At 40.6% G+C, this 15,180-nt stretch overlaps 1 protein-coding gene across 1 annotated transcript; it reads right to left on the bottom strand.

Annotated features, from left to right (window-relative positions):
- Positions 1–2,372: 2,372 nt before the first annotated feature.
- On the bottom strand, positions 2,373–6,253 carry si:ch211-93g23.2 (uncharacterized protein LOC100005086 homolog). Its single transcript, XM_039792849.1, has 6 exons — positions 6,107–6,253; positions 5,582–5,742; positions 4,898–5,114; positions 4,181–4,284; positions 3,770–3,907; positions 2,373–2,637 (listed from the first exon to the last, which is right to left on the bottom strand). Exons 1-6 carry the CDS (start codon positions 6,212–6,214, stop codon positions 2,550–2,552), a joined length of 816 nt encoding a protein of 271 aa, XP_039648783.1. The 5' UTR covers positions 6,215–6,253; the 3' UTR covers positions 2,373–2,549.
- Positions 6,254–15,180: the final 8,927 nt, after the last annotated feature.

Genomic DNA, 15,180 nt, shown 5'->3' with positions numbered 1-15,180 from the left:
AAGAGAAAGAAAGAAGATATTTCGGACCAAAAGAGTTCAGAGTGGATCTGATTTATCAACATAGTGATTACGTGTTCATATTCGAAGCATCTACAGTGCAAGCATTCATTGTTAGCTTTTTTTAAATGCTTTTTTTCCTCCAATATCAGTTTCCCATCTTCTTATGGAGGGCTACTGTGGCACTGGAAGTTGTATAGCGATGAATAAGCAATTCAATGTATGTTTAAAGACAACAAAATATGTTGATAATTCAGTTTACTTCATGATATGGATATTCTGAAAGAAAGTGGACGTATTTCACCCTGGTCATGAAAATATTAAGTTCCTTTCAGAAAAGAACAATTTTAAGACCGCACACAAGGCTCAAGGTGGACACCATCATCCATCACTTCATAACAGAGCTCCATCTAGTGTTCACTCTAGGAGGCTCTGGATTTTACAGATGCCAATGTTCATAAGCCTGATATCTTTATAGAGATATCAGATAGAGGTTTGTGTGCCAGCCAATAGCAATACTTCACAACCACCATAACTTCTGTATCAGGAGAAGACGCCTTCATGGCAGACATCAACCTGTGATGAAAGACAGGAAGAGATAGGAGGTCAAATTGGATGGATCACTGGCTACAACAAGCCAGAACTAAAATACAGTGTAAAGTAAAACCTCAAAGGACTCTCTGTCCTCCCTACAAGAAAAATGTTTCAGCTTTCAGCTCGTCCCAAACTTTGATAGTAGTTACATTTTTTTTTTTGGATCCATGTAAAAGTTGCGGCTCAGCGCTTCCCCTCAGTGGCAGAGGAATTGATGTTGTATAGTATACTATCAACGCAGTAAATGCCTTCAACAGTTGAGCTTAGTCAAGCAATGTTTGGCTTTTATGATGAATGCCCAACATTGTGACGGTATTCAAAGCAGTTTTTTTGATAATGAAAACTGAGAAACCATCTAGATGAGGTGTAGGTTAATTATCTCACTTGGTGTTAAAGACGTTCAGCCTCAGCGGGGTCCTTTTGCAGCAGGGTGATGGTGATGATGATGATTAAGTACAATAACAATGAGACCAACTAGAAAGAGCAAGCTAGTTTACAAAGTATTTATACCATATACTACAATACTATACTTTGTACATCAGTTAACATGGCCCTATAAAACCTCACACTAACAAGGCTTACAAACGAGACACCTTGAATGAAATAATGGACTATAAATGGTGAAAAAAACAATTATTAAATTACATACAGTTGTGCTGCCCTCCTGCACTACTGCCAAAAAGCATGGACTACAGGCAATTAAACGCATCAATGGATTTTACATTTATATTGATTTAAATTCATGGCAAAAGTACAGTAAGTTCGGTTTGTGACACATAAAGTGTACTCATGAGTTTATGACATACAACATACCATGAGCAACGCAGGAGCAGTTTTAAGTCTTCGGTGATTGTGCAACCTTCTGTGGCATTTCTGCCTATGGTGTGAGGGGAAAAGTTGACAACCATTGACTAAAGGTAAAGCTGCACATACCACAAGATCTACGTGGTACACAATGAAACCGGTGTAACTTTAAGTTTAGTAGACCACATATAGAGGTGTGACTTCCACATAAAGAGTCACTTAAAATGACATGTATTTTCCAACTATAGATTGTTGCACACGCACTTGCTTGCAAATAGCAGCAGGTGGCAGTAAACGCACATGCTCTGTGCTGAAAAGGAAAGCGCTGCTGAGTGTAATAATGCTTGGATGTCACTTGCGACAGTGTATTTGATGTTCAGTGTATTGTGGACATTTGGAGGCCATGCATGTTAACTGATTACGTGTTCTCATAGCTCGTAACAATGTGAGCACATACATATAAGTAGAGAGGAGGACACAACTTAGATAAAGTCTTTGTATTTCCACTCTTCCTACTTTGAAACTGTTGCGCAGCAATTCCCCTTGTGATAAATCAAGTTCAGTCTTATCTTATTTTATTTACATACTTTATTGAAATCTGTCTTTCCTCCAATATCTGTTTCCCAACTTCTTATGGAGGGCTGCTGCGATGCTGCTGTTGTATAGCAATGAATTAGCAATTCAATTTAGGTTTAAATACGCCACATGTCCCTGATTAATTAAAAGACAACATCTATTAATAGTAATATGTTTAAGGTTATGGATATTCTGGAAGCAAGTGGATTTCTCTTACCCCGGTCATGAAATAAAATTCAAGAAAAGTACAATTTTAACACCGTAAAAGGCTCAAAGTAGACGTTATGAAGATCTCCATCTGGTGGTCACTGCAAACAGAGCAGCAGGTTCATCGCATACTTGTTTCCTATTTAAAAATCTAATATCTTTATATAAAAAAGAAACACAAAATATGCTTGTTTTTAAAAGGATATAGATCCAACTTTTTACTTCAAGTGATTCTCAACATAAGAGGAGTGGCACCTATAGATGTGTATACACTTGGCTTTCCAGGTTTGTGCCACTTTCTAATGAATCCAACAGCTGTTGGTTTCCAACCTGGGGGGTCGGGATCTGGAGGATTCAGCCAGTCAGAGTGATCAAGGTTTGTTTGCCAGCCAATAGAAATACTTCACAACCACCGTAACTTCTGTATCAGGAGAAGACACCTTCATGGCAGACATCAACCTGTGATGAAAGGCAAGAACAGACAGAGTGGTTTAAATTTCCCATGACATGGTGCTCTTTGGATGCTTTTATATAGACCTTAGTGGTCCCCTAATACTGTATCTGAAGTCTCTTTTATATAGACCTTAGTGGTCCCCTAATACTGTATCTGAAGTCTCTTTCCCGAAATTCAGCCTTGGTGCAGAATTACAGCCACTAGAGCCAGTCCCACAATGAGCTTTCCTTAGTATGTGCCATTTCTGTGTCTCTGTGTGGGGGCAAGGTGGAGGGGAGGGGTGGCCTTGACCAACTGCCACTTTGCTTGTTTGAAAGCCATGATGTCTCTCTCTCATGGGTGGGCCAAATTCTCTGGGCGGGCAAAGCAGAGAAAGGGGAGGTAACCTTGCTCCTTATGACCTCATAAGGAGAAGATTCCAGATCGGCCCATCTGAGCCTTTTCTCAAAGGCAGAGCAGGATACCCAGGGCTCGGTTTACACCTATCACCATTTCTAGCCACTGGGGGACCATAGGCAGGCTGGGGGAACTTATATTAATGTTAAAAAACCTCATAAAGTGAAAAGTTCATGCCATGGGACCTTTAATAAGATGTAAAATGAATTGATGGATGGACTACTGGCTACATAAAGCCAAAGTGGCATAATCCAAAATACAAAGTGTAAGTAAAATCTCAAATGATTCTCTGTCCTCCCTGCAAGACAGAATGGGTCAACTCTTTTCAGACACAGAGAGCAGAACTGTGTGTAAATCTAATCTAAAGAAAATCTAGTAATTAAATACAATGTCATACTTTTTTTTTTATCTAAATTTATGTAAAAGTTATGGTTCAGTGCTTCCCCTCCATATATTTTGTGTGGCTACTCTGTCCTGTAAGTGGCAGGGGAATTAATAATATATGTATATATCATAAAAGCAGTAAAAGCCTTCAGCAGTTATGCTTAGTCAAGCAATCTTTTGCTTTTCTGATTAATGCCCAAGACTGTGACAGTATTCAGTGCAGTTTTTTTGATAATGATAAATGAATTTAGAGACATTGAGAGATCAACGTTCAGTGTCAGGCGAGGGAAGGTGAGAGCTAAGGGAGCCAGAGGTTAACCATTAGACTTACGGATAAGGTGTAGGTTAATATCTTACTTGTTCCTAGTGTCATTAGAAAGACGTTCAGCCTCAGCGGGGTCCTTTTGCAGCAGGGCCTGGTAGGTGGAGAAGGTCTCCACCATGCCGATGTAGCCGCTCAGTGGCAAGATCCTTTTTACCCTCACACACTCATTCCTGGACACAAAAGAAGGAACGATCGGGGAAATCTAGGCTGTAAAATGAATCAAAGACACTCTCCTCTCGCTTGACTACAACACATTTGACCCCCCCCAACTGCTCAAGTTTAAACTGCTTTGTCCCAATTAACTCCCAGACGTCAGAGTGTACATATGTCTGACTCTCACTTTTTCCACCATGCCATAGCTGTAAATATGATGGAATTCATAGCATTTATGCTCCTAGTTTTATGAGGACTACATTTAGAACTGTATGTTAGTAAAGCCTCACCACTCTTTGTCCGGGTATGAGCAGGAGTCAAACAAGTCTGAGTAATTCTTCACAGAGCTCGTTCCTATGTAGGGATTTCGGAACGGACGCAGAGCATCGTAATACTAATCAAAAAAAGAATAAAAACACATTTTCATTACCAACTAAATAACTTCTTTAATAACAAATGACTACTGACTACATGAGGTTAGGCATTAAATGGTATTTGACATATTAATAATTCAATTTAAAAGGCTGCTGAATAACTGGTTTAACTCAGGCTATGGTTATAAACGACTATACACTATGTTCCATTGGTATAAAATTGTTTTGTTTCTGTCCCACATTAGCACATATGGACATTTCCTTATCTTATTTCTCAGGGGCATTTTCTTGTCTCCTAAAAACATGTTTACCATAAACAATAAATTCCAGGAATTAAACTGGGCTAATTTGCAGGTTTTAAACCAGCCCTGTGTCATCTTTGTGTTGGCAGTGTCTTCAGATGAATGGCTTCCTTCCGGTGTGCCAGTGCACTCAGGAGCGGAGCAGTGCTAGCGGATGTCTGACCTCTGTGACGCATTATGCGTCAGCCAGCGGATCTCGGAAGCATTCCGCTGCTCTGGTCCACGCACTAGCGCCATGGAGAGAAGCCAAACACTGCCCACACTGCCTTGACACAGAGCTGGATTTTAAACTAACAGAATATTACTTCAAGTTTTTAGATTTTGAAAGAACCTCTTCACAGATGTCATTTAGTGCTGTGTTGGAGACGCCCCCATACTCCAGCTCAAAGTCCATGGTGTAGCTCACGAGAGCCAGACAGCCTCCAGGCCTCAGCACCCTGTCAGCTTCCAGGAGGAACCGCTTGCGATCGAACCAGTGAGCCGCCGCAATGGCCGTCACAAGGTCCACCTCACCAGGAGCAAACGGTAGCTCTTCTGCCGGACACTCCCTGGGATCCAAGTGGTTCGAAAAAAAATATTTAAAAACATTATATATTTTTTGTCACATTTGCTAGGTCAGGTGGCTTAGGCTGGAAAATATTCCTCCACCTGGCACTGAAACAATGAAAATGATAATGCAGTCCAATTTGCCTTTTACTAAATATACCGTTCAAAGCTCAAAGGACACTGTGCACACATCACATGAGTGCACAAACACAATTTACTGCTTTTTGTACAGAAAACGTGGGAAATATAGTTGGCTAAATCTTTAAAAAGTAGTTACAAAGTTGTGCTGTAGCAACTGCTGTGGGTAACCAGTAACTCTCTGTTTACTCACAGTCTTAATGCAGTTAAAGGATGTTTGCAAAGTGCACAAATAGAAACAGTTTTGTGTCACCCTGGAGATATTTGCACTAGCCTTGCAATTAAACAAAAAAGGTGTTTTACTGGAGCGCCCACCTTCTCTCTACCTCACCTGTATGATACATTTGGAGGGCTGCTATTGGCCAAAGCCATCTCCAGCTGGGCGGGGCTGACATCTGTTCCAACAACCTTGGTGAAGTACGGAGCCAATAGGATCGTCCCTTGCCCCGAACCGCAACCCACATCCACTGCTAGATTGAACTGGCTTGATGTCTTAAATTAATTGAGTCAAACCTTATGATTAAAAATCTGTTAGTTTGCTTCTGAATTTATAAAAAAAAAAGAAACATGTAGGTTTAATGAGTCAGGCTACGCAATGCTAAACAATGGTTCTGCGACTCTTCTATCATTCATTCATCTCAGGAAAATTATCCTGAGTGGGCCATAATACTGTGTAAGTCTCTCTAAAAGAGCTAATAAGGTAGCTTCCATCTTAGTCTATACAATGCCACAATGTAATAACCAAGGGTTATTTAATGGTATTACAGGTATTATAGGCTACATAAAACAGCATCAAAACTCATATAAGCATGTTGCGGCTTGTTAAAGTGCCGAAAACATTACCATACACACTTACGTTTTTCTCCATGTAGCTCATAATCCTGCTGATTAATTCATCAGGTGTAATTCTGTACCGCAGGTAAGCAGTTGCATGATCTTTACCCTCAAAGACACGAACAGCCATGTTTCTGTGCACAGTGCTTGTGTCTGTCAAAGGGCCTGCTTGTAATATGGCTCTGCAATATGTGCTTGTCCTTATGTAACAACCACGTTACACGTTAACTCCCAGAATTCAAAGTGCCCTGCCCTCTTGGACTGGTGCAGCTCACGAGAGCCAGGAAGCCTCCAGGCCTCAGCACCCTGTCAGAGCAAACGGTAGCTCTTCTGCTGGACTCTCCCTGGGATCCAAGTGGTTAGAAAAAAAATATTTAAAAACATTATATATTTTTTGTCACAATGGTCACATTTGCTAGGTCAGGTGGCTTAGGCTGGAAAATATTCCTCCACCTGGCACTGAAACAGTGAAAATGATAAGGCAGCCTAATTTGCTGACCATTGTATTCTGATCATTTCATAAAGGAAATTTTAAATAATACCTTTTACTAAATATACCATTCAAACCTCAAAGGACACTGTGCACACATCACATGAGTGCACAAACACAATTTACTGCTTTTTGTACAGAAAACGTGGGAAATATAGTTGGCTATATCTTTAAAAAGTAGTTACAAAGTTGTGCTGTAGCAACTGCTGTGGGTAACCAGTAACTCTCTGTTTACTCACAGTCTTAATGCAGTTAAAGCATGTTTGCAAAGTACACAAATACAAAACAGTTTTGTGTCACCTGGGAGATATTTGCACTATCCTTGCAGTTAAACAAAAAAGGTGTTTTACGTGAGCGCCCACCTTCTCTCTACCTCACCTGTATGATACATTTGGAGGGCTGCTATTGGCCAAAGCCATCTCCAGCTGGGCGGGGCTGACGTCTGTTCCAACAACCTTGGTGAAGTACGGAGCCAATAGGATCGTCCCTTGCCCCGAACCGCAACCCACATCCACTGCTAGATTGAACTGGCTTGATGTCTTAAATGAATTGAGTCAAACCATATGATTAAAAATCTGTTAGTTTGCTTCTGAATTTATAAAAAAGAACATGTAGGTTTAATGAGTCAGGCTACGGCAATGCTAAACAATGGTTCTGCGGCTCTTCTATCATAACATTCATCTCAGGAAAATGATCCTGAGTGGGCCATAATACTGTGTAAGTCTCTCTAAAAGAGCTAATAAGGTAGCTTCCATCTTAGTCTATACAATGCCACAGGGTTATTTAACGGTATTAGAGGTATTATAGGCTACATAAAACAGCATCAAAACTCATATAAGCATGTTGCGGCTTGTTAAAGTGCCAAAAAACATTACCATACACGCTTACCTTTTTCTCCATGTAGCTCATAATCCTGCTGATTAATTCATCAGGTGCTATTCTGTACTGCAGGTAAGCCTTTACCCTCAAAGACACAAACAGCCATGTTTCTGTGCACAGTGCTTGTGTCTGTCAAAGGGCCTGCTTGTACTATGGCTCTGCAATATGTGCTTGTCCTTATTTAACAAAAAAGCATGTCTACATGCAACAAAAAGCATCAATGGATTTTACACTTTTTTGATTTCAATTCGTGGCAAAAGTACAGTACGTTCAGTTTGCGATACATTAAGTGTAATAATTTCTTTTTATGCTTTAAGTACTTTGCCTCAGTGTTAATGTTTTCTTAAATATTTTTCCCTTGGCCATACTTTGCGAGTCGTTTAAATGTGTCACATGAATATACTCATTTGTAAATGTATGGAGGTGTTCAACTTTCTGTGGTGCAGAGTACAGAAAGTTTTCTAGCATGTAGGCTGGCCTTTTTGTACTGCATGATGTTTTTTCCACTGGAAAGGCACCCTTAAGGGCACTGCATCAAGTTTTCTCCATATACGTGGACCCATTAGTGCACTGCATCTTGTTTTCTCTACTAGAAAGGCACCCAGTCAAGACTTTTTTCACTACTGTGAGGGGCAGTTTATTATGTTTTCTCTACTGGAAGGGCAAGCACATGCAATTACTTTCAAATAGCAGCAGGTGGCAGTAAATGCACGTATAGGATGTTCTGTGCTTAAAAGGAAAGAGCTACTGGGAGTCACATGTTGGTTACAATTCCTCATCAAAATATATTCAGCACTGAGATCATCAATGCATGCCATTATTTAATCTCCAAAAGCATTATCTCTTTGATATACTTTTATATTAGACATGGGCTAAATTATTTGGTCGCTGTATGTGGCTGTCCACTGCTCCTAATGCTTAGGATGGGTAATGGGAGATTGAATTTCACAACATTGTACTGTACGATTGTATGAGACGAATATTAAAGTTATTTTTCATTCCAACAATAAAGTTTCTTTCTAAAAGAGAGTATCTAGAGAAAAAATATGTGTGGTTAAAAATCTTATCAAATATACTTTATATACAAGAACGTTGCCAATAATTAAAAACCGGAAACGTGTCTGTTTGTATGAGCATTTAGGCTTTGATTAAGGAGAAACCTCACACTTTAGTTCCAAGTATAATGTAAATTATTTAAGTTGGAAGCCCCCTAGCCCTGTATTTTCTGCCCAATCACCAAGTATTGATCCTTCCCTTTCACCTGATCAATATCCATTGTCAGATATGGTTTGCAATAGGGCTTGTGTTAACAAAGTGTGTGTGGGAGGAGGGGGGGGGGTCTTCTCAGACACCTCGGGAGCCCCCAACCCTTAACCCCATGTTGCTATGTGCGGCCCTGCCTCGTGTCGTCCAATCAATCAGCTTTGATCCAAACTGTCAGTTGCACTCAAGTCCCACCACAGCTGAAGCATGATGAACACACTTTGGAGGACAATGTTGTCATCCACGTGCATGTGGCAGCCCAGATGTAACCGTTTTATCACCGAGTTTTTATGACCAAGTCTTATTACAGTGAGTGTCCTTACACATTTTCACAGAAGCCATTAAAAGCACAAAGTCAGTGGACTCAGACAAGCTGCCTCATGTATTGCTTTAATATCTGCCGGCATTCCCGACACAGTAAAAAGAGCTATGGGAGTGCTTCAATCGACTGTGACGAGCAGTGTTGCTAATGCCACATTGGGAATTCTCCTGAAAGGCAATCACACAGGTAATCCACACAAGGAGAAGAAAATATTGGAAATGTTGCATTTACACATGGGATGGGTGCAGGGAAAAATCTTGATTTAGGAGGTTTCCAAACTGGTTGAAGCAGAATTTGTATGTAACAGGAATAGTGAAAAAAGGGGATAAAACACGTAAGAACATGTTAGTTTGTACACCGAGGGTATACAGTATATATCTTTAAGATGCATTTCAGCCTAACAGCCTAGACACCCAGTAGTAAATACCTGTGCATCATTTTCTTCTTTCCTCTGACAGTGTGAGTGCAGAGACATGCAGGGTAGGGGGATGGATAGATGGGTATTGAGAATAAAATCCCACTTCCCTGCAGAAATCTCAGCAGGTAAAAGCAGATTGCAGCTGTTGGATGAAATCCACGAATTTAATAAGCAAGTCTTGTTGCCACATTGAGAGCCAATGCAGTTTTTTTTTTTCTCTGGGAGGGGTATTAGGTATAGGGGATATTTGTCATGGCTTTTGTACTGGGTTTCACAGGCCCATCGGTCCTTCAACACACTTTTTTTATTTTTTATTTTTTTTAATAAGGTAGCACGAAAACCTTCAAATGAAAAAAGGAGACAGCCATCGGAATTGGACATTTTGTAAAGGTAATGGTTTGAAATCAGTAGATAGTACACACAAGCTCAGTGAAGGAATTATGAATAGCTGTTGCAACACAATCGTGCCCCCCCCCCCCAGTTATGAAATGAACTCGGCAATCTTTGAAGAGAAAGGGAAAGAAAGAGGCAAATCCGCCCTGTCTTTTTATTGTGGCACTGTGCATTGTGCCAAACAGCGTTTGCAATCTCTGGTAGGATATGAAGATCTTAAATCTTTACCCATTAAAACTTCACTTGAGACACTCTCCACAGCCAGTTGTAAAGAACAAATATGGAGGAGATCTGAGCGACTCCTAGGCTGGTTTTTATAGCCGAGATGCTCGCTCTCAGATACACTCGGTGGATTAATCCCTCTCTCCAAGGGGAGAGGTAGGTATTGGCTTTGATGATAGAAATGGATTAAACAGATTACATTAAAGGCCAGTCTAATTGAACCAATCTATCCTGATTCTGCTGCTGTAAGATAAATGATGAGAAGGCCAGATAGTATCTATAGGTTGTGTGTTTGTGTGTCTGGCTCGGGGTTTGTCTGTGGACATTTACAGGCTTGCTTGAAAAATACAGCAGACGCACTTTCTTCTTATGCACAGGTCCATAAAAAAAACAAAAAAAAAAAGAGAAAATTTAAAAAAAATATTCAACCAAAATGTATTTCTGGACTGTCCCAAATCTTTACTGCCAAGAAAAAAAGAATGTAACGGTAGGCCTACATGAGTTTGCCAAATACACATGCATTGTCTGTTATATCATCCTTTTTGATGCATTCATGTGCTTGTTGGAAACTTAAAACTGCCGCTGGAGACAAACCAGGACTTGTGTGCTGGTAGCATCCTTTATTCCTTGTCTTGATAGAAAATGAAGGATGCACTCTATTTAATCATCATATCTGGTAAATCTGTTAGGAAACAGGATGCACTCAAGCAATTCTGCAAATTGATCAAATTTCATATCCATTCCTCTTCAGCCACAGTGTGTTTTCACAAAAAAGAACTTTAAACTGACAGAGAAGGCTTTCAACTCACTACATTGAGCAATATTAAATGTCAGGAAGGCAGTCCTTCTTCTCTTCTAAAAACAATAAAACAATAACAATGCACACTTCTTATTTTCTTTAGTTGACAGGCTGACAGACCCTCCTGTGTCAGTAGCCCTTGAACTTGTATCTAAGCTGCCGGTTCCTCCATATCAGGTATTGTGTGCTGGTAAAAAAACAATTCAATTAGGGTGACACAATTTGATCCTATCAAGTATGAAACCATGGAAGAAATTGTGCAACACCTGGAATCCTCCTGCTGCCTTGATATTCTATATACCCTTTTTTTATTTTTTCATTTTCTGTCTCTTTCCTTGCTTTTCTTTTCTGATTGCTTTTTATGCCCAATGTAAAGCACTTTAAAAATTGCGTTGTTGTTGGTGCAATTCAACTTGTGTTGCATTTATGTCCATGTTTTCTTAATCGTCTTCCAGGATAGATCCCCACACACACACACACAAATAAAAAACACAGCTCGTCAATGCCTTTTAGCACCTAACTCTCAAATCTTCCATGTCAAATCTAGTAAGAAATGGATTTCAAAACAATCCCTGCTAAAACCTTAAGGTGGAGTATGCCCATCTGAATCAAGTCTTTGCAAGTTGTTTTTTTATGACTCAAGTGGCTTTTAATAACTTAATGTATGCTTAGTTATGTAATAATGTAAGTGGACAATTATAGGGTTCCATGAAGGTCACAATGCTATTTTAAAGGATTAAAATTCCAAAAGCATAAAAATTAAGGAGGAACACAGGGAACTTTATGGCAAAAAAAAAAAAATAGTATGTATAGTATACTGAATAGTATGCTATTGCGCTCTCAAGAGCGGCGCTTCAAACTAATCAAATTCTGAAAGCTATATGTTAGACTGACCAGCACAAAAGAAGTCAATTCTGCACTAGCACATTCTGATTCATCTGTCATTCCCAATGGAAAAGCTGTGTCTTTCTTTTGGGTGATTACCTCTGTGTGTGTGTGTGTGTGTGTACCTGTCCTCCCAGGCAGGGTTGTTATTGACGGTGTCCAGTTGAAGCGAGCGTGATAGGGTGACCTTTCCTTCCAACCTTGTTATCAACGTGAACTCGTTAAGCAGGACTGTTTAATTAGCAGCGGAATGGCAATCAGGGACGAGTCAGAGACCCCTGTGGTCATAGACATGGATCAATGGTCTTCAGGGAGCCTTTGCACTCTGCAACAGGGGACCTTTACACATGTGTGCATGCAGTATGCTGATGCATACATATCCATGCAATTATACACAATTTACATCCTCGGATTTGGCCTACATTGTTTGGATTTGGCTGATTGTCTTCTGGATAGTTGGACGGCTAAAGAGATAACGCTAAAGCAGGTGCAAGGTGGGGCCAAACTCTATATGCACTTCAGAAATGTGGTTATTTAACTTTTTTATTTTAAAACCATGAGCATTAATATAGTTCTTTAGGAGCCTCGACCCTTCTGCGAGGATTTCCCACAAGATTTTGGAACAGAGCTGCAGGGATTTGCTCCCATTCAGACACAAATGCATCAGTGAGCTCGGGCTAGGACGGTCTGGGTCGCAGTCAGCGTTCCAGTTCCTCATAAAGGTGTAACGTTAGGGCTCTGAGCAGGCAAGTCATGCTCTTTCATTAAAACTAAGAGACCCTAACAGCCCCAAACCCCAGAAGAATACTAAGGTAGTGTAGTTTTTGTTCCAAAATTGAATATCCTCACTCCCACCAATAACTGGAAATGCCACTACGAGACTAAAATCTTACTTTTATTAAAATCCGAGTACTGCAACAAACTGATAAAACAGTCCTACCCTGGTTGACCTGCACACATGCTTTGGCACACAAGCATATGCACACACTCACGAAAGTGTGTGTGCAAACACACACGTGTATAAACTCGCACACAGGTACACAAATATCCAGACAAAGAAATGCGAGGTGGGAGCCAACAGCCGCTGCACCTGGTGAGATCCAAGTGAAAGAAAGAAGCATAAAAAAAAAAAAAACAGAAAAGAAAAAAAAAAAGCTGAACGCTCAGGTCTGTTGATCTATTTTTACCGCAGAGCAGGGGGCAGAGGGGGAGAGAAAGAGAGACAGAGAGAGAGAAAGAGAGAGAGATTCCTGCATAATGCATGGCCCTGTAGAGCAGCAGTGGCTCTTACACTGCACTCTCTTCACTGGGCTTCCAGGTGTCTGTGGCTGTCTGTCAAACAGGCAGCATATAGGAGAGCCAGGTGCTCTCACACGGTGCTCCGGTTGATCTTTCTCAGAGCACAGGACCACCAGCCTATCCAGCTGCTCGCTCTCTCCCCCCTAACACAAGATCTCGCCTGTAGTTTCAGTCACCATCTATCTCTGAAATGTGAGAGCATTCGGGAGCCAGAGGGGGAAACAAGAACAGATGCATCTCCCCGGTTGGAATGGGAAAGCACTTTTTATTCTTCAGGATCTGTGGCAACGAGTGGCAACTCATGAATTGAGTTCACAGCTACTGCAGTTTGGATCCAAATTTAGCTCAGAAAATGTTTCTTCAAGGAGATCAACACACTGTAGTAGCCACAGCGTGCTATTCTGTTCTTCTCTTGTAAAATGATACGTATTATAAGAGATCATTTGGGTCTATTAATGAGTCCTAAAAGTCTTGTTTTCTTAAAACAAATGGAGAAAGAACCGGTTTTCTGAATTTTCTCAAATCAAGAGTGATTTTTCTACTGACACATTTAGTTTTTTAGAAATAGAGATATTTATTTTCTTTCCTTTTTTTTGCTGTTAGTTAGAACTTGTAAAACAAATTTGAATAGAATATTCTTACTCTCACTGGATTTGGTTTGGGTATAGGCTATCTGAGCATTCCTAAAGGGAGTTGGGTTGCTGCTGGGCATCACAAGGAGGGAGACTAATGAAAGCTTGATGAGGATGCTTCTCTGAATCCACCAGCATGATTAGGCTTTAATTACCGAGGGCCACCTCGACATATTCCCTATAATTGGAAATAGCTAAGCACTTGGCTGCTCATGGCACGGAACCAAAGAATCCATGGTTCACAACCCTCCGCAGGACAAGCGTCATTCTCATTTCAGGTGAACTTGACTCTGCGAATTGAAACAGGACATTTTGAGGCGTTTCAGATTGAAGCCTGTCTTTATGCAGATTATAGTTGCTAAGTAGTTTTGCGTAAAGTAAGGACGTATGACCCGAGTTAGTGACAGAGTGTGCTGACAGTCTAAGCATGGAATAAGATGTTGCGAGGGAGGCTTTAAACTTGTATAGTAGCTCTGCTTCTCAGTATGCTGGCATCTCCACATTGCCAGATGTGACAATACAGTCCCTATGTGGCTGCCAAACGCCTACAAGACACCCACAGGCATTGGCAGCTCCCCTGGTGAAATCTTCTGTTGCACAACCACGTGAAAAAAGGAGACTTATGTTCTGCTGGTTAAGTGAATCACTGCATTGCCTGAAGAATCTGGTTTTCTTTCATTACAATTTCTTCAATGCAGCGCCGTCACACCATTTATACCCCCACTTCAATGGCGTGAGCTATGGCTGAATCACTGTACGTAAAACAAAGGCAACATTTCTGAAATGTGCTCAGGTGTTGCTGCGGTGAATAGCTGAGCAGAGACAGTAGATGATTTAAGGGCAAGCTGATAAGCCAGCAGGATGCCGAACAATGAGACAGTATATTTGAAAAGTCTGGGGAAAAACTGCCCTGGGGTTTCATTTTTGTGTTAAATGTTCAAAGTTTGATTTCCATTTGAGAAATAGTTAGCTGTTAGGACCTTCATTTGTCGCTTTTAAATTGAATTCAAGACTCCCCAAAAAATAATCACCCATGCATGGATAGAATATATATAATATGTGTATATAGACATGCATGTTAAGAATAACATAACAAGACAATATCATGGGATGTTTAATCCTATTGTCCTACAAGATTTACATAAATGCTATCATTTGATGCAGATTAATGGAAACAACAGAGGGTGACAGGGTGACTGAGCACATGTAACCAAGCATTCAACAGCCGTGTTTATCAACTCAGCTTTTCTATTATTCAGATTATTCTGCTTGGGATCCCCGGTGTAATTAGCCGGATAACAAATCCACCTCTTTCCTCAGTGTGTCTGTGCATTGATTCTATCATATTCACCAGCTGTCAAGTGCTATTAGCCAAAAGAGGAAAAAGTGTGGAACGTGCGTGTGGCTACATTTTATTTTTCAATCCTTAACTGTGCGGTCCTAGCATTAGCATTTAGCGCCACCAATCCTAAGTACAGCATTCCACTGCTGCTA

Source organism: Perca fluviatilis, chromosome 24, assembly GCF_010015445.1.
Source record: "Perca fluviatilis chromosome 24, GENO_Pfluv_1.0, whole genome shotgun sequence".
NCBI classification, from domain to species: domain Eukaryota; kingdom Metazoa; phylum Chordata; class Actinopteri; order Perciformes; family Percidae; genus Perca; species Perca fluviatilis.
The sequence above is the reverse complement of the archived record's forward strand: the minus strand, read 5'-3'. Positions and strand labels throughout refer to the sequence as shown.

What these genes read in the sequence shown, in the direction of transcription:
- si:ch211-93g23.2 (XM_039792849.1), bottom strand. Translation starts at nt 6,214, where the DNA reads ATGGCTGTTCGTGTCTTTGAGGGTAAAGATCATGCAACTGCTTACCTG. An exon ending in TCATACCCGGACAAAGAGTG is followed by an intron (nt 3,908 to 4,180) that starts GTGAGGCTTTAC and finishes TTTTGTGTCCAG; the next exon opens with GAATGAGTGTGTGAGGGTAA. An exon ending in TCTAATGACACTAGGAACAA is followed by an intron (nt 2,638 to 3,769) that starts GTAAGATATTAA and finishes CTTTCATCACAG; the next exon opens with GTTGATGTCTGCCATGAAGG.